This window comes from Dermacentor variabilis, chromosome 10 (genome assembly GCF_050947875.1).
Source record: "Dermacentor variabilis isolate Ectoservices chromosome 10, ASM5094787v1, whole genome shotgun sequence".
Classification (NCBI taxonomy): domain Eukaryota; kingdom Metazoa; phylum Arthropoda; class Arachnida; order Ixodida; family Ixodidae; genus Dermacentor; species Dermacentor variabilis.
In genome coordinates this window covers 62475511-62497993 of record NC_134577.1, presented here as the reverse complement: position 1 = coordinate 62497993, position 22483 = coordinate 62475511, and the positions used below count along the sequence as shown (strand labels likewise).

Sequence of the window (22483 nt, the reverse complement as noted above, 5' to 3'; positions counted from 1 at the left end):
GCCAGTGAGACAGCTGCTGCCAATATTTTTTATGATGCTGTGGTGGCAGTGCGCAATGTTTACAGGGAGATGGACCGTGCCTTTAATAGCAACATAACAGTGGTTTATGATGGGACATGGTTAACACATGGCCGTACATTCCACATAGGTGTCAGCACTCCAATAGAATATTTCACAGGACTGGTGCTCGACTGTGTGGTCCCATCAAACCGATGTCATGGTTGCACGCTTGGCGCCAAAGAAGGGGATGAAGGCTATGATGATTGGAAAGCATCACACGTCTGCCAAAAGAACACAGATGTGAACTTTGGCCGAATGGAGGTTGAAGCAGCATTGACTCTATTCAGGAGGTCCCTTAGCAAACATGGTTTGCGATATGTACAAACATTGTTTGTGATGGTGACAGTAGAATCTTTGTAGGACTCCGTCAGGACAAGACATGGATTTATTCCATTACAAAGGAGGACTGCATTAATCATGTCAAGAAAAGGATGGGGACGGCTCTATGAGCTCTGATCACAAAAGGCAAGAAAGGGCAACCTCTTGGAGGGGGGGAAAGGTGGCCTCACTCAAGATTTAATGAAGAAACTGACAAATTACTATGGCATGGCTCTGCATGACAGAGGCAATGTTCAAGACATGCAAAAGGCCGTGATGGCAACATATTATCACATAACGTCTACTGATGGAGACCCCCATCATGACCTTTGCCGGCAGGGGCCCCAAAGTTGGTGCCAACATCAGGCTGCAGAAGCAGAGAAAAAGCCTCCACCTCCTCACAAGTACCGGCTCGGAAAGCATGTTGCCGATGCACTGCTGCCTGTGTACCAACGCCTTTCTGACATGCAGCTCCTCAGCCGTTGCCTAGGGGGAAAAAAACCCAAAACACTGTCAAAAGCCTTCATTCGGTCATGTGGTCGCTGCTGCCAAAAGATAAAAACGCATCCTTGGTTGCGACAGAGACAGCTGCCCACAAGACAGTCTGCAAATACAATGCTGTGGCCCGCCGTGCATATGCTGAGTACTGTGCAACGCTTGGACTGAAACCGGGACAACATGCTCTTCGCAGAGCAGCTGAAAAGGATGTCCTGCAGGAAAAAAAAAGTCAAGCAAGGCACATCAAACCAAAGGCAGGGCACTCGATAAGCCGCGCACTGAAAAGGACACAAAAGACTACAACCCCGGTGCCTTTTGATAATGTAAAATCTAAGGTACAACTTTGAAAGCCTTTTTCTCAAAATGACTTTTCTTGCTTCCTGCGTTGCTTGTACCACTGATTTCTTCGTAACCACTAGGTTTATTTCAGTTCCATTTTTTCCCCTGTATTCCTGGATGTACTGTCCAGGGCATGACATTCTTGCTTTTGCAGCTTGACTTTACTGCAATTAAAGATTCGGCTACTTGCTCACAGCCTAAATGCCTGTGGTACAGCCACCTCTTAAAAAATGAGAACTAAAGAAAATTGCATTGCAAATAAAAATATCTAAGAATGTCACAACCTCAACCATTCATCTTAGAAAGCGCAGTGCTTTGCACAATTGTTCTATCGTATTTTTTAAGTGATTCAGGCTTGAAACAAGGCCAGAAGGAGAAAAATATTATACATGAGGAAGTTCTAAGGATATCTTTATAAAATTTATACAGTAGTATCGCAGAAACGTTGCTGATAAGTCTGCCAATTTTCATAAAAATTCACAATGAAATGAGAAAGTTGTCATCAAACGCCATGTCCCCCTTTACATTGGAACTGCGAAAATGCGACGTAGCAGCCAGAACGTAAAAGCGAGGAATGTATCGATGGGGTTCCACTGTACTGCAGATGGCTCCTGCCAGACGCTCTTGCGAACTTGGAAGCCCAGAACACTGTCCTGTCCTGTCAATTCCTTCCTCTCTGACTTGTCACGTTGCCCGAGGCAGTTGTAAATGTGTCTGGTCCGTGACCGTGCTCTTTTTGTCTCCCTCTGCTCGTCAGGAGCGGCACCAACCTGGAGTCGCGCGTCTCCAAGGCATCGCTGTTCTCCCTCTTCAAGGACACCTGCGAGCTGTTGGGCCGCGAGGACCTGCTGTGCAAGACATACGGCGAGACCAAGGACTCGGCGATGAGCTACCAGGGTGCCAAGAAGGTGCTCTTTGAGCGCTTCCTCAAGCTGGACCGCGGTCGCTGGGTGCGGAAGCCACCCGAAGAGGAGATGTTCCACTAGGATGTTCCTTGTTTCTTCTCATTTCCCCCCCCTTTTTTCTCCTTCTTTTTTCATTGTCACACATCATTACCGTCACATTTCTTTATCTTTTTTTTTTCTTCTTCTTCCTGCTGATGACGCATCAGTTCACATCGTCTCGGCATTATTTGTGTTACGTCTTTTTTTTTTTTTTTTCACAACTCTTGTCCCTGCTCATCGTGCCGTCGCCAGAGGCAGGAGCTTCTCGTCTCGTGGCCATATTACTTCACTCATCACTCGCACCATTCCTGGCGACCATTTCCACACCGCCGCGTGTTCGGAAACTTGCTCTTTGCCGGCACTGTATGCTTGCTTACCACCCCTCTCTTTTATAGTTGCACTAATACTCTGTATTACTTTTTAGGCCTGCCTGTGACTCTAGAAGGCAGTGAAAGCATTCCTCCGCCATTATCCTGCATGCGCCCGTAGGTACTTCTCACAGCTGTGCCCCACCTTTGTTGGTTTGGGCCCGGAAGCACTTGAAATGCCCTGTGTACAAAGGGCAGAGGAGACGCGTTGGAAACACCAAGAGCTGAAACTTTCCTCCACCATGTTTACACTTGCTCCCGGAGAAACGCTTTTGCCCCGCAAGCCTTGCGCTTCAGCTCTCTCTTATGCTGGCACATCACAGAGCTCTGATTCATCTACGAGGAATGATTCTAAGGATAGACAACTGCGCTAATTTCAGTGGCTTGGCCGGTCAACGCTGTTGTGAAAAACGGAGCAGCTTGCACATCGGTTATCCCAAATTTCCCACTAAACGCGTTTAGCACATGCCTCTTTTCGTACGGCAGTGATGATGAACAAATTTTGCTGCTGTACCCGTTTGATGTTAATTTTGTTCAGGCACTCGTTTGTCTTTAGGAAGTTTGCCTGCTGGGACTTTCCTTTGCAGAGAAAAGCAGGCTGCTAGGCTGTCACGAAACTTGGTCCATCTTGGCCAGGCGATGTCTAGATCTTGGAACTGTTCCTTTGTCCTTTTATTTTTTCTTCAAAGAACATGCTCCTTGGAGGAGTGCTCCTGTCCCAAAGCTGCAGTTTTCCTTTAAGGCAGTATGAAAGGAAGAGCAAGTACTCCTGTATGTAATCGTTACTTTTGGGCATCGGGGAGGATGCGACCCTCTGCGCACTGGCAAAGGATGGACAACACATGTCTTGTCTGTCCACTTTGTGTCTTCTGCCCTCTATCAGCTTAATCCCCGCAATCCTACGAGACTCGCTGGCATGCACCCATTCCCCTCTTCCTACACATCCACCAGGCTGCGGAGTCGAGCATTTATATTGGTCCGTTAGGCAGTTATCTGCTTGGCTGTCCCACAGTTAGCATTTCGACTGGATGGCCGCAGCTGTTCACATTGCCATGCATCCAATTTGGCTAGCTTGTGTGCAAGGGAAGTCGCACAACCCCGGCATAGCCCGCAGTAGCTGCAGTCACCTTGGAATTTTACTGGGTTACTTGCATTTATGGCAGGTGTGCTTGGGTTGCAGGCCGCTCGCCACAATCAAGTTTCTCCGCTTCGAAGCCCCTGCCTGAATTGCATTGCCGTTGGTGATGATACTGGCCTCCTTTGTCCTCCTGCCATTAAGCTGCCTCCCTTTCCCCTTTTTTTTGTACCAAATGTTGCGTAAATGAGGCAGCCATGTATCATTGGCTCTTCCTGATAAATTACAGGCTTGTTCCGGCTCAAATTTTCTGCAGCAGAAGCATGGCATTTTTCTTGCTACAATATTTGGCCACAGTGCTCGTCTCTGCAAATGAAACTGCTTGTCTGCTGCGGTGGGAGACCTGAAAAGTAACTTTCAGCGAAGGGAACGGTCTCATCATGCCCTGTCAGATGACGTGGCCATTGTATTTTGGGGAAAAAGATTTACATGCTTGCTTGACGCGGCTGCCGATGGAATGTGGCCTCTGACTTATTCTGGACGAAAGCAGCAAATAGAGCATTGTAAATGGTATAAACCCATGGTTTAATTAGAAGAGCCCATTATGTGTCTTCTTTGTTTGCACAACACATGGTGTGCATCTGGTACAAAAGGCCGGTGACTGACATAGCCAAAACAGACGGCGTTTTCGCGAGATGGCAAGTACAAAGAGCAACAGGTGTGGACGATGAGGACCCCCGTGTAAACATGGCAGGCCCAAAATGATGGTGTACCCGGCACGCTCTTCGAGCCCGGCATGCCATGCATGTTGCTGATCGTTAAAGCATGCCAACTTGTAGGAATTCTAGTGCTGGTTCACGACTACAGTCTCGTCGGCGCGATCTAGGCCGCAAGGTTCCAGTTATGGTTGCAGTGCCAGCGGGGCTTGTTGTACTCAAAAGTAGGCGTAGCGTTTTTTGCTCACTCTTTAACAAGCCTGCCGGGCCGGGGGGCCACCACCTGCCTAGCTAGAGGGGGTGCTGTCTACTTGTAATGCATTGTGAGGTAGATCGTGCTTCTTTCCCGTTTTGCTCACTGGCTAACTTCAAAAGTTAGCCTGCTTTTTTCTTCTCTCTATTTTTCCAACAGAAGTCCAGCATTTGCTTGTGCTTTCGTGCATTGTGCGAGTCGTGCTTGTCTTGCATTTTTTTCTATTGCATTGCACGATTTGTGAAAAACGTCCTGCTCTCGACGAGGCGTTTTCTGACAGCACAATGTGAATTTGAAGCGACGTTCGTTGCTTCTTGGCTCTCGCTCCCTTGTGTTTTTTTTTGTTTGTTTATTTATTTATTTTGCTTGCTTTGTTGTCTTCTGCACACCTTTTGTATGGCCGACAACAGAGTGGTGTACCATTTGAACACGACACTGATGTGTCCTCCACGTCTTGCGGGTGTCATGAAAGCCACGCTATGTAAAGGGCTCCTGCCATTGCCGAAGGCGTTAACCAGTTTCATCTGTTCGTGGGCCATCGACCGCTATATGTGCCGATTCTGTCCACAGGCAGACAGCATGCAGAGTGATGTCCTTGGTAATCGCAGCACTTCTTTTCTTTTCTTCGCCTTTTCAAGTCTTTTGTATATATTTGCTTCTTTCTTGTAATCACAGTGCAGCTATTTCACCTTATGTATCATCACTATTACTCTCTCACAGTCATCATGTTGTTGCCATGTCTTATTCCTACAGTTGTCACTACTGTTACTTGCGAAATGGGTTTACGTTGCAAACTGTTCAGCATGGATGCCATCCCAGTGCGTCTTGTCCTTTTTTTTTTCCCCCTCCTACATGTTCGTCACCCTCACGTTGCGTCGTTCTCGCTGTAGCGTCATCAATGCCATTTTAGTTTCTGCAAGAGTCGGGCACGGCCCTGTCTTATGTGTGGCATGTTTCAAAAGCGAGGTGTCGCACCACGCCTTTTTTTAATGCCTGACGGTTCACTTGAAGCCGCACATATTGTCGCGTTGTACATAAGCGCGGTGCCGCCGAGCATCGCTTCCTGTTTTTAGTTGATGCATCTCTCGCCATGTCGGAACAGGCGTTTGACCTTCGTCGTCTATGTTGCAATGTTTTGTCAGATGCATGGAGACACCGCCCACACTCATCCCCTGGCGTTGTCATCATGCACCATTTGTTTTTCCCATTTTGGTCCTGCTATGCATTGGCTTCCTTCGTTTTTTCCCACGTGCTGGTTTTATGTAGTGTTGCAGCTTCTGATTTTTGCCGAGCTCACTGTTCAAGGAATGTGTACGAGCAAAAATTCTTGCTGCATTCTTCTTCCTAATTTTTCTTTTTTTTTTTCCACATGAATTGCTGCAAGCGTGATAGCTGTTCTTAAGACTGAATGCAGCACTTTTATTTGCGCAGCAGTGGTTTCATTTTCACCAAACTCTGCCCAGTCGCATTGTGTGTTGTCACGTCTTGTTTGCCATATTAGAAGATTGCGGTGGTTTTGGCTTCTTCAGCAGTTTCTGTCCTTTTGCGCCACGCGGTAGGTTTTTCGAATGCACATCTCGAGTCCTAGCCGCCTTTCTTTTTCTTTTTTTTGCATTTACGCTCTACCTGCTTTTTTTATAGTTTCAAGACGCACTTCTGCGAAACAAGCAGAACTCCAAACAGGATGTGCCAAAAAGCAAAAAAAAGAAGAGGCGCAGAAGCTGGAGAATCCTCTCCCGAAGGAGAGAGAAGTCTAAACGTGCCATCCTTTCTGAGCAGGGGTTGGACAAAGCACATTAACACGAAAGGGATTGAGGTGACCGTCATGGTCGCAGTCTGCATGGTTGCAATCGCTGAACGCACCGACAGGGCGCAGTATGGGACAGAGAGAGGTGCGTGGTCTGGTCAGCCGAGAAGGCAAGCATCATTTTTGTCACGAGTCGCGGCGCATGTGGCTCCACAAGATGGTGCCACCGATTCCCGCCTGCTTGGAAGGCCCGGTGCGCTGCCACTGTCATGTTGCCGCTTGTGCAGCGGGGAAGAGCACACGGCACATACGACAGCGCGCACCAAGATGGCTCCTGCCCACCAGCCACGTCCTCCCTTCCTTCGCCGCATCCGGCGACGTGCAGGGTTGCCGAGAGCAGAACAGAGGCCGTCGATGGCTGCCGCCCGGCCAGTTTCGTCGACGTCTGACAAGGCACGAGCATTCATACGAGCGTAGCATGCACGTCGGGTGGGGGACTTTGTGCCCCATGGCACACGCGCTTTGTCTTTTTCTTTGTACTCGTCACATGCACCCCGTGCACATGAAAACGGTCGGACAGCAGCAGCAAGATGAGCTGTGACTGAGTCGTCGGTGCGGAACGCAGGCGGTCTGGACCGGACATACTTAACAGCGTTAGCGCAGACCCTTCTCCGAGGCAGCAGCCATCTCTGCTGGAACGCTCGAGCGTATATCTTTCACTCTCTCTCCACTCACCCGCACCCCTCTCTTCTTTGTCATGTGCACGTGATGTCTGTGAATGCTGCTCGTGTTGCTGATACGTGTCCGCCTAGGTAAGGCATACATGCATGCTCTGGCTCTATTTAACCTGCTCGTTAGTTGCGTGTGTAGCATTGCGGCCCCCTTCCTCCCATTTGGGATAGAGGGGTCTTCTCTGTAGGCATAATAAATGCACCAGTAAGCTTATACCCTCTCACCATATTCTTTTCGTCTGCTGATATTGCGTTTCTCTCACCGTTTGGATCCCTAAGGAGAAACGGGTTTTGGTTCTCGTGGTCTGTCTAGGGACTCACTCTCGTTGCTCTTCAGGGCACCAAGCTTCGAGTCAAGATTCGTTCGATTGCCGTTCTTATGCTGCACCGCTTTCGAAGAGCTTGGTTTGTCTTCTGCAAGGGTTGAGTGAACTCACTTGGCTCCCTCAGCTTGCTGGGGCCAGGATCGTAGCGCAAATGGTGGAACTACTGCCTTTGGTCTGATCACACTGTCAAACGGACGGTGCCAAGGAGGGCATTCCATCGCTTTTCCATTTTTCAGTCTGGCCAAGGCTGTTCGTGCGTAGAGCCTAGTTGCCTTGCTAGCACGGGGACCTTTGTCTTCTTCCTCCTCATGCATCTTGACTCGCTCTTCACTCTATCTAACTTTCTCGGTAGTTTTATCGTTTTTATTGTAGCTCGTGAACGTAACCAATCTCGTGAGTGTTAGTAAGCTCGAACCTAAGCCGACCTAGGGCCGACGTCCGCGACCCCTGTGTAGTTGCGGACAGCGGCGATAGATCGTCGCGTCGTTGTAATCTAGCGAAAGCGCGATTTAGGAAACAAGGTTCAGTGTCTTCTTGTCTTGTCTGTGCTTTTGTGTGTGTCTTACTGCGCGTGTACACTCTTGCTTGGAAGAGAAAAAAAAATGCGAATAAGGGAGACAAAACCACTGAAAGCGTAAAACGAAGAACTTGGTTTCGGCATCGTCGTCTAAACGTTTGGTTGGCGTTGTTTTTCCTTAGTTTCCTTCCGGCATCTGTATTACCTGGCTGCTGGCTTTCATTTTTGTCATGGTACAGTCTTTTTACAACATTTGTTCCTTTCTTTGAACTTCGCGCTCTTCAGACAACTTTCTCGCTTCCTCAGTTTAATCGTGGAAGGTTGGGAGACGGGTCCGCACGCCGTGGCAGTCGGGCACCTTTGGCAGTCCCCGGTGTGGCTAGCTTTCTTCCTTTATTCTTTCTGTCTCGTTACCTACAGCCGACTTGGCGAATCAAGAACACGAAGAGGCGTGAATTAGCGCACACGCACACTTGCTGCACATGCACACTGCGTGGACTTTGTTGCATCAGGCCAGGCAGCCGCGACATGTGCGCCAAGAGTGAGCGAAGGAACGGAGTCACACCTTCCCGACTTCGAGAAGCCGTCGGCAGTGTAAAACAACCTCAGGGTAACTGCACTCCAATTCTCTGCAGAATGAAAGGCCGTCTTGTGTTAGACGCAGGCCATGCCTAACGGGAATCAAATGCCATTGGTAGACATGTTTGGAGCTGTATTGGGGGCGGGGGTGCATGTTTGCTGAGCTAACCGTAGGCGCTGTGTAGACCTCAGATCTTGTAACATCGTGTGAGAACATGCCCAACACTGCCATTTGACCTGTTAGCCTGTGACCATTGGCGCATTGTGCAGGGGTATGTGCACGCACTGCGGAAAGCAGGCATGTTGGTCTTCAGGCCGCATTGCCTTTGTGTACGGGTTGTGTTCCCAGAGCGCCCCGTCATGTTCCTTGGTGTGAGCAGGCAGTAAAATACTTGGTACTTCTCGGTAGCTGGCACTTTTTATGGTGTCTTCAAGGCTTGCTTGCACCCTTGGAGCAAGCAGGCGCATATGTGGAGGAAACTCATGTCGACCACATAAATGGAGGGCACAGGTGACATTGTTGAACGAGTTACTATTAACAGAGCTGAGCATCATACGACAGAAGCTTACTGTAAGAATGCGAGATCGATGGCCGTGAGACTTTCAGAACTTTGTTCACCTTTTGAGGGACATAGTGTTAAAGCAGGCATTGTTCAGAGTGCAATTTTGTAGCGCCTTACGGGCAAAAAACTACAGTTCAGCACATTGCCTGCACGAACAGTCGATACATTACTGATCAATACATAGCTCTGTTCTTGCCTTTCATCCGGACACTTGGAGTGCATCCCAAAAGACTGCCAGTTGCCCGACTCAAGAGACACAAAGCCCGCGTCCGAACCGTGCTGCTGACCTCCCCGTCTCGCATCTTCCCAACAGGAGTCGTGTAGGCGTGGTCGGAACCAAACTCTTTGCTGTTTTTTTTTTTTTTCTCTCTCGCTCTCTCTCGCGAGACACTGGTATATGCAGTCCACATTCCGCAGCGGGCACACCTTCGCACGCTCTGTGACGTTAACATGGGCCCCGTCGTACCCATGTCTGACGAATTGCTTTCTTACTCGCATGCCTCTCGGGGTCGCGTGGCAGGAAAGAACAGCCTTGTGCTTCGTTGCCTTATTGCGGCGACTCGCGGGGCATGCGATGTAGAAACCGGGCCCGTGGTGTAACTGACAACAGGAAAGGGAAAAAAAGAAAAAGGGTGCAGACGATGTAAGATGCTGTGAAGTTCCATCTCCCGTCGTCATGGTGTGTCCACCTGTCTTTCCCCCATCATCTCTCTAGCTTTTCTTTTTTCCTCTGCCTCCCATCGCCATACTCTCCCATCACTTCATATTGGCCCCTCACTTATATTTCATTCTTTTGGGAGAACAGTAGAAACACACATTACAAATTGTTAAAAGAAAGCATCTAAAATCACTCCCGACTTTCCCCTTCCGTGTCGTGTGTGTCGTTTCTGTGCCATTTCTTTATTGGCGGCATAATTCACGATTTTTCATGAATCCTATTTATAAACCAAGTGCTCCCACCACGCCTCGTACAGCCCTAACTCTGGTCGTCTGTCAGTAGTGGGTCTCGTTTCTCTCTTTTTTGTCCTTTCTTTTATTCCAGACAGTCACTATCGTTCAGCCAGGTGGGATGACAGGAGAAAAAGACATTCCATAGCTGACATGCCTCTGGTGCATAAGTATGCCGGACGCCCTGTTCGTCCCATCTCGGGGCTGTGCTAGCGACGCCCTAGCTTTTGTTTCTTAACTCCACCACCTTTGGCCACTTCTTTTCTGCCTAGTACGTTTTTGAGTCTGTCTTTCATCTTATTTGTAGGCGGCGCTTTGGTTTCGAAACGTCCGTCCCGACAAGCTATCTGTGACCCTTCCTTTTTGTGGGGGGTGTCATTCTCTGTATATATACATATATATATGTACATAGCCATATGTATATATATGTATATATGCGAGCAGATGGGAAAGAGGGGTGGAGTTTTGCTCCCTCTGTTTTTCTTCGTTTCGTGTTACATTTATTTTGTCACCTCGTCATGTTTTCGTTGTGTGTCCACCGGGTGTATTTGTTCTTCAGTGTTCACCTCATGTCTCGGGTAAGATATTCCTTGGAACATACATACCTGTTTTTTTCGGTAGCGGAGACTGTGACAACCGTCCCACTTGAAGTAACCTTCTGATTCTTCGGCCCTCCATTCTTTTTTTTCTGTCTGAAAGCTCAGTGCTCCATCCCCTGACCAGCACCTGATGCAGTGTTACCTGGGGCTAACATTTGAACGCATCTTGAGGTCTTATTAGTCAAATCTGCTTTAATGAGGATGCATGCTGGTGATCAGCTTTCATGGTGAGGCATGTGATCAGCTAAAATGCACTGTGTATTTTTCTTTTTACATCAAATGAGTTACGAACAGCATGAAGGCACTATGTAGACGACCATGTTATGTGATGTGTTAATGAAGTTTAATGCTCGCATGGTGGTGTTGAAGTAAATAATGCGAGGCTGGAATCAGTCAAGTGAAAAGCTGACAAGACACCGTGAAGAACCCCGCTCGCTCTTAGAACTGGTGAATTGACTTTTTAAAGGGGTGCCGATAAGAGAGTGCATATGCATTTCCCCATCATGTTGTGGCCATTCTGAAGACGCAGCGAGTCCATGATGATTTTTTGTGTGTATGATCAAGGATGAATTTGAGCTTGTGAGCAAACCAGCAAGTGAGCAAGGCCACTAAAATCACCCCAGCCGTTGAAAGGTTTGCAGAGGGTGGTTCAACAAACTTTTATAACTGCGTGCATTGGTCACATGCCTTGCCCATGACCATTACTCTGTCGTATCACGATAACACAATTCTCGCTCGCAGAGCAACATTCCTGAATGTTCGTTCTGAAACAGCAGGAGAATTGCATCTACAGCAAATGGTCCAACGGCCGGCTGAACGTCGTACAGCGGAGAGCCACATTTGTTGTTGTGTTCTGGGGCACTCTTGAGTTGCCGTTACGAACTGCGTCCAGGACGCTGGTTCCATCTTTCACTAAGCTGCGTCATTGTCAAGCTTGCAACAAGCTGTCAGTTGTGTGTTAAATGGGGGCACGTGAAGGGCCTCAGCTGCAAAGCATCTCATCAGTTGAGCCACCGTTTACATAGCCTGTCATTGCCCCTTTGTGCAATGGTGTTTGGAGCCATTGTTGGTCAAATCTCAGCAATGCAGCTAGTTTTTCGTTTTAATCTGAACAAATCAAGTGCAGCTGTATATAGTAATGCATTTGTTGTTGAAAAACTGATAGTGTTGCAGACAGTGCAGAAAGGTGTTACGGTGTTATCGATACCTCTTTTTTTTTTTCCTAACCCAATGTCTAATCGCATGTGTTCCTCTGATAAAATGAAACGGCGAGTTGAAAAATTAATCAAAGTAAAGTTTAAAAGCTAAACATGGGACTTGTGTATTGCCCTCCGAAACCTTCACAGCATTTTTCATGACCTGCACATTTTCCAACTGTGATCTTGTTCTTTAACTTTTTTTTTGTCAGTTTTAACAGTGTCTCTGTGTTTTTATATGCATGTGTGTTGCTAGGTTCTTTTTTTTTTCTTAAAAAATGAGTAAGAAAGAGAAAACAGGTTTGAAAAGGTTTTTCCTTGTATCTTGTTGGGCTTGTCTCCACAAACCCATTGCAATGCTAGTCATCCAAAAACAGGACATGGCTGGGACTTGGAAAACTGGTGCGAAAGAGTTGTCATCTTCGTTTGACGAATGATGATGGTGTTAGTAAACAAAAAAACTGCCTCTGATTTATGTGCTGTATTTCTCGTAGACCATCCTTGTTTTACTTTTTTTTGTACTTCGTGTTCTTTCCATTTTTTTTTAACAGAAAAGAAAGAAATCTCTGTCATCACACATTTCTTTGTTACGATCAGGTTTCTCGAACCTGCAGGTTGAAAAAAAAAGAGCAAAAAAAGGAAAACGAAAAATTGAACAATTGAGAAGCGACACGTTTGAGAACTGTGTACCACACTTAAACAGAAAAAAATAAAAAAAATACATCCATAGTGTTGTGATATGTAAACTGAATATCCGAATAAAGGTCACAAATGCAGTCGACAGTTTTTTGTTGGTGATTTCTGTATTAATTTGTTGAACATTTCTTCCGCACTTTGATGAGTGCTTATTAGTGAAAAAAGATGTCGATAAATACAATGTTGGAATCTAAGTGCCACAAAGCCTGTTAAAGTTGGCGAGGTATCAGCAGTAGCAGATGGCCACAGCGCTCTGCCTTGTCGCCTGCAGCTATCAGCGTCACGAAGACGAAAGTGGTGTATGAAGAATGTTGAGAGGTGCGTGAACAGAGAAGTGTGACGTGTATGTAAATGCATGAAGTTCTTCATACCCCTGTGTCATAGTAGTGGCACGCACATTTGGGGATTCGCCAAGAACGCATACCTAGTTGTATAGAGCTTTTCACAAAAACTGCTGACACGAGTGTCTACGAAACGCTGCAAGCAAGGTGGTTCAGCCAGCACGGTAATGATGGCTGTTACATGGATTTGTCCTAATGGCCTTGCAACTTTGCAAAGTGACAATGTTCAACTAGGTGTTCCGTTACAAATGCCACAACCAGCAGCGATTACGCACGTGCTCGGTCTTGTGGCTTTCTGCATTTGCAAAAGCTTGATGGCTTCAAAATTCAAGCAGACGTAGCAGAGTAAACAAAGTCACCGGAACGTCTGAAGCCGCAAGCACGAAGACCAGACAAATCCAACCTTCGTTGCCATGGCAGCTAAACGATTGCAATGCCAGAGTTCCCTCTAATAATTTGAATAGCAAACTCCACGCACAGTGGCCCAAGTTGTCTACTTTGCAAAGCAGCAGCCAGCAGTTGCCCTGTGGGCCGAGTTGTGTTTAATATATTGACAAGTGTGCACGGCGAAGAAGCTACAACAAACGCCAAACCCTGAGAAAGAAGCAGTGAAAGCTGTGCTTTAAAAAAGGTGTACGATTCCGTTACGGAGGCATGAAGAGGCATCGAAATATGATGGCATTTGCAGCAGGCACGTACCCAGGATATTTTTTTCGGGGGGGGGGGGGGGGAGCAATCCAAGGTAACTGCAAATGAGGGGGGGGGGTAGCTTTACTGGTACAAATGTGAAAAATGCCACCATTCGCCATAAGGACGTGTAAATCCGCAAAAGAAAATTGAAATAAGGTGTACCTCACAGGTGCGCCTGTGAAATGCACCACTCCTTTGCTTGGCAAACAAGGAAGCACATCAAATGGACTCGCGCCTGACAGAAGCGCAGGAAGAACGCTGTCAAGAACAAGAAAACAAGCGAAAGTAAAAAATGAAGATTTCTAGTTGCGTTTCTTGAATTAGCCCTGGAAGAATTATTGAGGAATGTGTATGTTTGCAGAACAATCCCATTTCTTCTGGATCCCTCGTTTACTGCTCTACCAATTTAAGTGCCAAAACCGACCCGTGTCGCTATTTGGGAAGTTGCGTAACGATGCGTCGTCACTAGTCCCATACAACCGCGTAGAGTGCAGGATGCTGCGGTTCTAGACGTACTGTGCCTACCATAGAAGGTTAGAAAAACACTTACATTAGCACAGCAGAGAAGTGACTACGTCAGGCGGCTCCACTGATAACTGTAGAAGCGTGATTCAAGACGCACAGAATTATTCTCCACTTCCGGGGGCCTTTTCTCTGCTTCCTTATTAAATAAAGAGATGTTGATCCATAGATATTTTCACAAACAACAGTTAAATTTGTTAATTTTCACTTTTCCTTCCTGTTTTGCTGTCGCCTTGGCTATCTCCCTTAGTAGATCGCTTAATTTCTCAACTCTTTGCGACACTCCTTTCGAGTTTCCAATTTTGCAAGAGAAGTGCTGTACAATTAGGGAAAAGCCAGACAAGGTAACAGGTGACAATGATATTGTTTATCGTTTTACCGGTTAATGCAGGGTCTGATGATCGATATTATTTGGCATTATTTTATTTTCCACCTTATCGAATCTATATCGCGGGTATATGCTTCCGAGGGTCTGCCAGCGTCGTGGCAAGCTGTGACTCGAGGAAATGATGGCAAAAGGAAAAGTTTTGCGCAACTGGCGTTTTCTCCAGACGCAACTCGTTCCGCAAGCATACAGACCAGCTGACTATGGACCGAATCTCTTTCCTGGCTCCTGGATCAGTGTAAACAAACAAGGTTGAACTAACAAAGCAACAGCAATGCACGTGATCGTCGAATAGATGGTGACAACTGAACTCGTGTCGAGTTAATCGCACGGACACCGAATCGATGAGAAAACTGGCCTTCATGCCCCAGGAGATGCCGATAACTACCGCCATTCAAAAGCAGTGAAAAAATTGGCAACCATTCCACTCTGTGACGATGGAATGGGAGTGAGAGCTGACGACAGTCAAAGCTCTCAAACGAAAAGCAAAGTGCTTCGGGTCGGCCCGATGGTAGTGCAATGTCGGGCCGACCCGCAGTGGAGGTGAAGCAGGCATTGAGCGCTCCGCATATGTGGGTCCATCTTGGAGATTTGGAAGGGTGCGTTACAGGTTCTCAAGCCCACAAGGGTGTGTGCCATTGAGCGTGGACCCTTTTTGCACTATCACAAGGATCGGCCCACATGATGATTTTTTTCTGTTGATGGATGACGAAAAATCCATGTAAGGTTATAGTCATATACAGCCCTCGTAGTAAAAGGCATCAAAATGTTGACTGCCGGATAGACTGATTTGTCAGCGCTTTAGGAATGTGTGTGAGGAGTGGTTGTGTGGGCGGGGAGGCGGGAGGGGGGGCGGGTATGCCCAACACCCTCTAGACTAGGAGGTGTTGTCTGCACAGAGTGGAGACAACCGCGGCCTCTGCTACGGCGTTGGCCACGCGAATCGCGGACGCCGTAGTAGACGCTTTGGCGGACGCTCTAGGGACGCGTTGCCGGCGCTCGTTTGTCTTGAAAGTAATCTGCCGCGTGACTAAAGTGCGCGCCCGCGCGGGCCTCATCTTCGAAGCGTTCCGAGATGTTTGCACAGTGCGCGTAGTGCCGGTAGCTTCGTGTACGCTGTGCTTTCGACGCTTCGTACGCGTTGAAGCGACAGATGCACGGCGGTCAATTGGCTCGTGGCTGCTGCCCCGATTCCGAGCTCCAGCGTTTTCACAGACAGTTTCCGCTGCCATCGAGCGAGGTGTGTTCATGTTTACCTGTGCGCGCGTGACACCGTGCTGGTTAATTTATTTGAAACACGTTGACGGGCTAGTTCTGAATCCATGATAGAATGTGTAATCGCGACTGAGCAAGGACTTAGAAAGAAGCAGACACACAAAGACAGCGCTGTCTCCGTGGATGTGTTACTTTCTACGTCCTCGTTGAGCCATGCTTACGCATTCTATCATTGTTGATTTAGTTAGTAAACGAATGTTAACAAGTTCATACGGCCGCTAAAACTACTATCCTTACTTCGTACAGCTATCTGCTAATTTGCTATCGCAATCTGTGCTTCGCCTTCACGGCGGAACTGCCAATTCATTTTTGTTGCTGTAGCATAGCCATGGCGTGCTTGCAGTAACGCCAGACCAGTGAAGCATCAGCGTAGTCAGTAGAACAAAATCAACCTTTATTCAAAGGTGTAGAGCGCATTTATAAGTAGACGAATGGCAGGAAGATAGGAAGGAGCACGTGTTGGTAGTGATAGTCCGAACTCTGAAGGATCGTCAGATGAGGCGATAAAAAGTGCGCGCACTTCGAAAACACGTGAAGTTGCAACATTCCTTCCTCCTCAGAAATGAAAGCGTTGCACTAACTTGCGTTCTCTCGTTGAACGTCTCATAGTTTGTTGGGCGACACCTGTATTCAACGGGGCCACTGGAATATCTGGTGTCGCAAAATCTGGAGAACGGGTGCCATTTGGAATGCGCCGAGCAGTTATGCCTTCATCCGGGTTCACCGTTTCTGGATGCTGTAGTGTTGCTTGCTCTGGCTCACTGCGACGTGTGGTGGTTCTAGTTACTGTCGGTTTATCGCCTGGTGCTTCTTGTCGCGGGCGGATCTGGTCTACATGCCGCTTGAGGACCCCGTCCGACGTTTCCAACGTCACCATTTTCGCTCCAGACGTCGCCTTCACATGGCCGGGCGTCCACTTGCTCCCCGCACCGTAATTGCGGGCATACACATCACTTACAGGTAGGGCAGCCAGTCATCTTGGTTCTCTTTTGGTCCTGGAAGTGCTGGAGGAAAGCATGTGTCCAAGCGTGAGCGTATTTGATAGTCCAAAAGCAGCTCCGCTGGGGATTTACCCGATTTTCGCGGAGTCCTCCGGTAGTTAAAAAGCAACCGCACTAGGTTCTCTTCCAGTGTTCCTTTGCTCATTTTTCGAAGGCCATCTTTTATAGTTCGCACTGCCTTTTCCGCCGCACCATTGGACTGGGGATGGTATGGAGCGCATCGAAGGTGCACAATGTTGTTGTTTGCCACGAACAACGCGAAGTCTTCACTGGCAAACGGGGTCCCGTTGTCAGAAACGATCGGTGCGTGGTATTCCAAACCTGCTGAAAATGCCACGCAGACATTTAATGGTAGCATGCGTTGAGGCATGCGACAAAGGTAATTGCTTCGAGCCATTTGGTGAGTGCGTCGACTACTACGAGTATCATTTTTCCGCAGATCGGACCCGCGTAGTCAATGTGAATACGGGACCACCTTTCGCCTGTTTCAGGCCAGTTGACGACGGGAGCTGCAGTTGGCATCGGCAGATTTTGTACACAGTACTAGCACTAAGCAGACACTTCCTCAATATTTTCGCCGAGGCCTGGCCACCAGAACAAAGAACGCGCGACAGATTTCATTGCCGCTAAACCCTGGTGCGTTTCATGTAGAAGATGCAGCACTCCCTCCCTAGCTTCGTTCGGTATTATGACCCTATTACCCCAGTACACCAGTTCATGCGCTACGGATAGTTCGAGCTTACGGTCAAAAAACGGCAGTACGGCCCGGGCCATTCAGTTTGCGTTTCTGGGCCACCCATGTAATATGTACAGTCAACAGCAAAAGTTTGCGGGAGAGAGAAGTGGTTCTTGAAGGGAGAAGGAAAGGTTGACGCTGTTTTCTGCAGCCCTTGCGGGAAAAAAAAAAAACGGGAAAGGTCTCACCGAGATTTGAACTCCGATCGCTGGATTCAGAGTCCAGAGTGCTAACCATTACACCATGAGACTCTAACCAAACATTCCGACGCCGGGAATCGAACCCGGGCCTCCTGGGTGAGAGCCAGGTATCCTAACCACTAGACCACGCCGGAACCTTTTTTTCATTTTTTTTTTTTGCGGGATGCGCGAGCGCGTGGCAAAGCGACCCTCCTCCCCTTCTGCCGGTGAACCCCTGGTGTCGAGACCGACGCGTGCACGCATGCGCGTCCCTCCGAGACTGCAAGCGTGCATGTTGCCACGCTTCCTCTTTGCGTGCCCGCCGATATCCGAATGTAGCCGCGAGGTAGCCCTCTTGTGGGCTCGGCCCACGGAGGAAGGAAACTAAGGAGAGGCCCTGACGTCACTCTTTGTGAAGCAAAAGTGAAGCCGGAAGTTGGCGTTGCTCATCGCGATGCTCCGCCTTTTGTGCCACCCTCCTCTCTTGTTTACATCTTTCGCGAAACCACGCCGCGCTGCGCGTGGTTTCGCGCACGCTCGCGCAACATCCGGCAGAGCACGGTGCAGGTAACACAGCGCAACAAGACATGGTGACTAACGCAAACCCGCCCACACAGCGCCTTTGCCACGGCACGAAACCTACCAGAGCAACAAGTGTGAGCGCTCAAAATCAGAACAACGCCGCCATTGTGGCCCAAAAGGCGTGGCCATACAACAAAAAAATTTAAAAAGCAGCAAAAAAATGAGAACCTACTACGTCATTTCCGCCACACTTTTCTCCTAGCGCGCGGAGGGGGTAGGGCCTCTCCTTAGTTTCCTTCCTCCGTGGCTCGGCCCAATCGTTTCGTTGCTCCTATAGCTGCCGCGGGTCGCGAGCAAATTTATAGAGCGAGGTTCGTTGAGCGATGAGAATAAGTGCTGTCGCGTAAAAACAACAACAACAACAGCAGGCGGTTCGTTGAGCGATGAGAATAAGTGCTGTCGCGTAACAACAACAACAACAAAAACAGGCGACAATCTTAGCTTAGATCACCGTTTTCGATATATTTTGTTCTGTAAACGCGACGTGCGTATTTAAAGGGACACTAAAGGTTACTATTAAGTCAACGTGGACTGTTGAAATACCATCCCAGAAACCTCGAAACGCTTGTTTCGTGCCAAGGAGAGACTTATTTTAAGAGAAAATGCGTTCTGAAGCGTCCGCGTACCTCTAGCGCAGTTCAAATCGCCCGCCCTCCGATCGAGGAGAACTGACATCATGGTCTCGTAGTGACGTTGCGCCATCGGTGTGTAGAACGGCGTCCGCAGAAGGCGCTATGGCTTTTCTGCGCAAAACGCGAACGCGCGGCCAGAAACAGAGCCAAGACAGAGCCGACAGCAGAGCGAAAGCGGGAGTATGGTGGCTAGCGGAAGGAGAAACGAATTACGTCCCACGTTACGTCCCACGGCACACGGAGAGTCCGTTTTCGTTAAACTATAGGCTGCGGCGAGCTCGCAGCGTGGTCGGCGTGGTCTATGAGAAGCGACGAGCCTTTTCGCACTCGCAACAGGGCATAAAAATGTGCGAATCGACGCAAAACTCGGCCTAGAAACGTGCTTCGCCACAGCCAGGGCTCAATACGACCCAAGCTGGCACGACCCAGATGTCGTTTCCCGCACCGCCACCAGGCGCCGCTACTATACCTCACACTCCAGCGCAAGACGCCCATAAGCTGGTACTTCATTCTATGACGCTAACTTCGACGCTCGTCGCAATGGACCCTGACACCGACAGATTGGCTCGCGATGGTGGGCTCAACTTCAGCGATTTGAGCACCGACGAGCGCGACCTGCTTCTGAGGGCTCGCACTGCCGGCGTCGTTGCGTACTACGACGGCGGCCTCGACACCGGCTCTCCGGAGCGGGAAAGCAACGAGGGCTTCCCACGACATCACATGGACGTGGCATTCTCGCTGCTTGTTCCAAATGAAAGTTTCGCGAGCAGAACCCTCACAGGACGACGCGATAACGAAACTACTGAAACTCCAAAGCGTGCGCGGCGCAGAGTCGAGCGAAAACGAAACCTTTCGAACACCCATATTACTGAAGGGTAACGTCAAAATGTTATTTTTTCCTAGAATCGAATAGACGTAGACAAGTAGCATTTTTTCCGGCTTATAATCGAATGAAATGATATCTTTAATACGAGTAGTTGAGTATTAGTAACACAAATTATGAGGAGACCTTTCGTCATCGGGCTAGTACCGGAATGTCGCTGGGGGGTCTCAAATCGTGTCATGCATTTACCTCAATTTCTCGGTTACTAAAGCTCTGTTCGCGATTATATTGACGCCTTAGACGTTCTAGAACATTGCTCTACCACTTTAACTTGAGTTTCTGGTAACCTTTAGTGTCCCTTTAAAACTCAAAGGTTGCGACTATTGCCCTTTAACATGCGATGCCGTTTTACCACCGATGCCACCGGCCCTGTATACACACCGCCGGCGGGGCTTCAGTGCCGCATGGCAGTACAGGCGAGACTCCCCCATCATATACGGAAGACATACTAACCCAGCCTTTTGCCGCAATGCTAAATCAATGAACTTAACCTATAGGCAAATAACAAGGGCATAAAAATTGCGAAGTCATTGTGCCTTATGAAGAACCTGAGCCAGCGTTAAGCAACATATTGGGGCGCTTCGTGTGAAACAAGCATTCTAGCACGTTACCTTAAGTCACAGTCCAAGAGGAGCATAAGCCCTGTGCATTTAATGATTACATGCGCGATTTTTCTAGCGTTCCTATATATATGGCATAGATTCACCGCAACGTCTTCGGAGTTATATTTCTTTAAACATATCAGCTACTAGCAGCGTAAAATTGGTGTAGCAAAAAAAAAAAAAAGAAAAATTGAATCATGCAAATAACGTTCCATTTTGAGACGAAACTATCGCGTTCAGTAATAAAACGAAGCACTGTCAGCAAGTTGCTCAAGAGCTACAGGATCCAAGTGTCAAAATCGGAGTGCCCGGCGACGTGGCTCAGCAGTCAAAGGGTCCAGCCTCGGCAACGACCCTGAGTAGGGGCCCCCTGCTGTTCTCGAGCTTGCATCTACCGGCGGAGTCGTCCAGCTGGACGTCGAACACGGCGACGGGGTCACCGCCGATCCCGTCGTCGTATGTTTGTCGCATGCGCCGGCACAGATCTTCGGCACGCGCGAACGCGGCCACCTGCGTAGTCGGCACGCGTATACGTGAAGGCGTCTCAAAAAGTGGATTATGTTTTCTCGTATATTCAAACTGTCTTTAGGTTGTGTGTAAGTCGTATTTTATGAATTTTCTGACGCATTTTACTTTGAGAAATTCAATTAGTTCACTTAACGCCCATGCACCACGTGTAGGGCCTGCGTAGCTCGGACAACGCTGACACAGGATTTTCTGCGACAAGGACCCCTTAAAGGGTGCCTCACCAGGTCTGGCCATTTTGAGTTCAGAAGCGCCGCGCATACATTTCGCGATGATGATCATGCCTGCAAAGTATCACATCACTACGCGCCGCGGAAATATCAGAAATTTCAAACCGAACGCCATTTTCCCTTCTCCTCGCGGCCGCCGGGCTACAAGCCGGAGGATGACGTACACGTGATAGTTCGCCTACGTACGTGTTTGTACTGTGGCGTCGCTTCGTGGTGACGCATCACTTCGGAAATTATTCAAGGCTACATCTGTTCTTTGTGTAATATGTTGCTTGAATAGACGAATTGAAGCTTAGAGAAATGATAAAACACACAAACCGAATGTCTGCACGTTTTTGTTTTACTTCGCACCGCAGAAAGAGAGATGTACATCTGTTTCGTCGACTTGTTGCGACGTCGTGAGCCGCCCGCGCTCACACCGAAACTATGCCATTTTTTACCGTGTTTCAGCGCGGGATCATGCTCTGGGATTCGCTTGTGTCTGCCCCAGTATTCGTGTAGCACTGACTTATAGCGCTAACCAGGTCTCCTCGTGCACAACGCGCAAAATCGTGCGCTACGAGAAACGAGACAATCGCAAAAGCTCGCGCTCGACGCCTTCAGCGGAAGTAAGTGTGCTGCGCCGCAGAAAAGCGAGGAGGAAAAAAAAATGAAGGTAGAACCCGTGACGCATGCGTTACGCGATCGTCGAGGTACGGTATGGGAGAACGCAGGGAAGGAACTTCGCTTGCGGAGGCCATACGGGGCGAGTGGAGAGAGTCTCGCTTGGCAGTGGAGCTCGCCTCCTGAAATCATAGGTTCGCGGCACTGAAATATTTCTATTTCGGCTATTAATGGGCGCCGATTTGAAAAATTTTTGCTGCAGAATGCTCCCAACAGGACACGTAACAACTTACACTGTATAACCAAAATTTTCTATGGGGCCTATATATATATATATATATATATATATATATATATATATATATATATATATATATATATATATATATATATATAGGCCCTAGAATTCGCATCGTGTTCAGTGGGAAGCGCGAGAGGAACCCGGCTGCATACACGCCTCATACATGGAACGTTGCGCTGGCGACTATACACTATGTCGCTATATTGTTTCATCGATAGTCGCATTGATGTTGACACTCATCGTGAGAGTGGTTCTAGCGGTATTTTCATCTCCGGGTGGAAATAAAAACTGACCTCTCCTTTCATACTTCCCAAGGCCATGACGCATTCCTTGTCAGACTTGGTGTCGCTCACTTGCAAGTCGCACACGAATGGGTAGGCCGTCTTGCTCTTCCACTGCTGCAATCCTCGAAACGACGTTGCAACGTTCCTTATGGGCGCTGGAAATGTCGCATTTGTAGTTTCCTCTATGTTGTAGATGCTGGGAGCAATCTGCAACGAAAACATCGTCGTTATTACTTTCC

General features: G+C 48.3%; 1 protein-coding gene and 2 non-coding genes across 4 annotated transcripts in view; 1 reads left to right on the top strand and 2 right to left on the bottom strand.

Annotated features, from left to right (window-relative positions):
- LOC142560627 (uncharacterized) overlaps window positions 1–22483 on the top strand; it is a 140337-nt gene that overhangs the window by 55782 nt on the left and 62072 nt on the right. Inside the window, exon 11 of one of the 2 annotated variants that reach the window (XM_075672852.1) lies at window positions 1973–12558. The exons of the other annotated variant lie outside the window; for it this stretch is intronic. Within the exon in view, the coding sequence (XP_075528967.1) occupies window positions 1973–2201 (229 nt within the window). The 3' untranslated portion in view covers window positions 2202–12558. Of the gene's footprint in view, window positions 1–1972; window positions 12559–22483 lie in introns of those variants that run through there. 2 annotated transcript variants of the gene reach the window in all.
- TRNAQ-CUG (transfer RNA glutamine (anticodon CUG)) lies at window positions 17603–17674 on the bottom strand. Its single transcript has one exon. It is a non-coding gene; the product is annotated as a tRNA-Gln (tRNA).
- On the bottom strand, window positions 17686–17757 carry TRNAE-CUC (transfer RNA glutamic acid (anticodon CUC)). The gene has a single exon. It is a non-coding gene; the product is annotated as a tRNA-Glu (tRNA).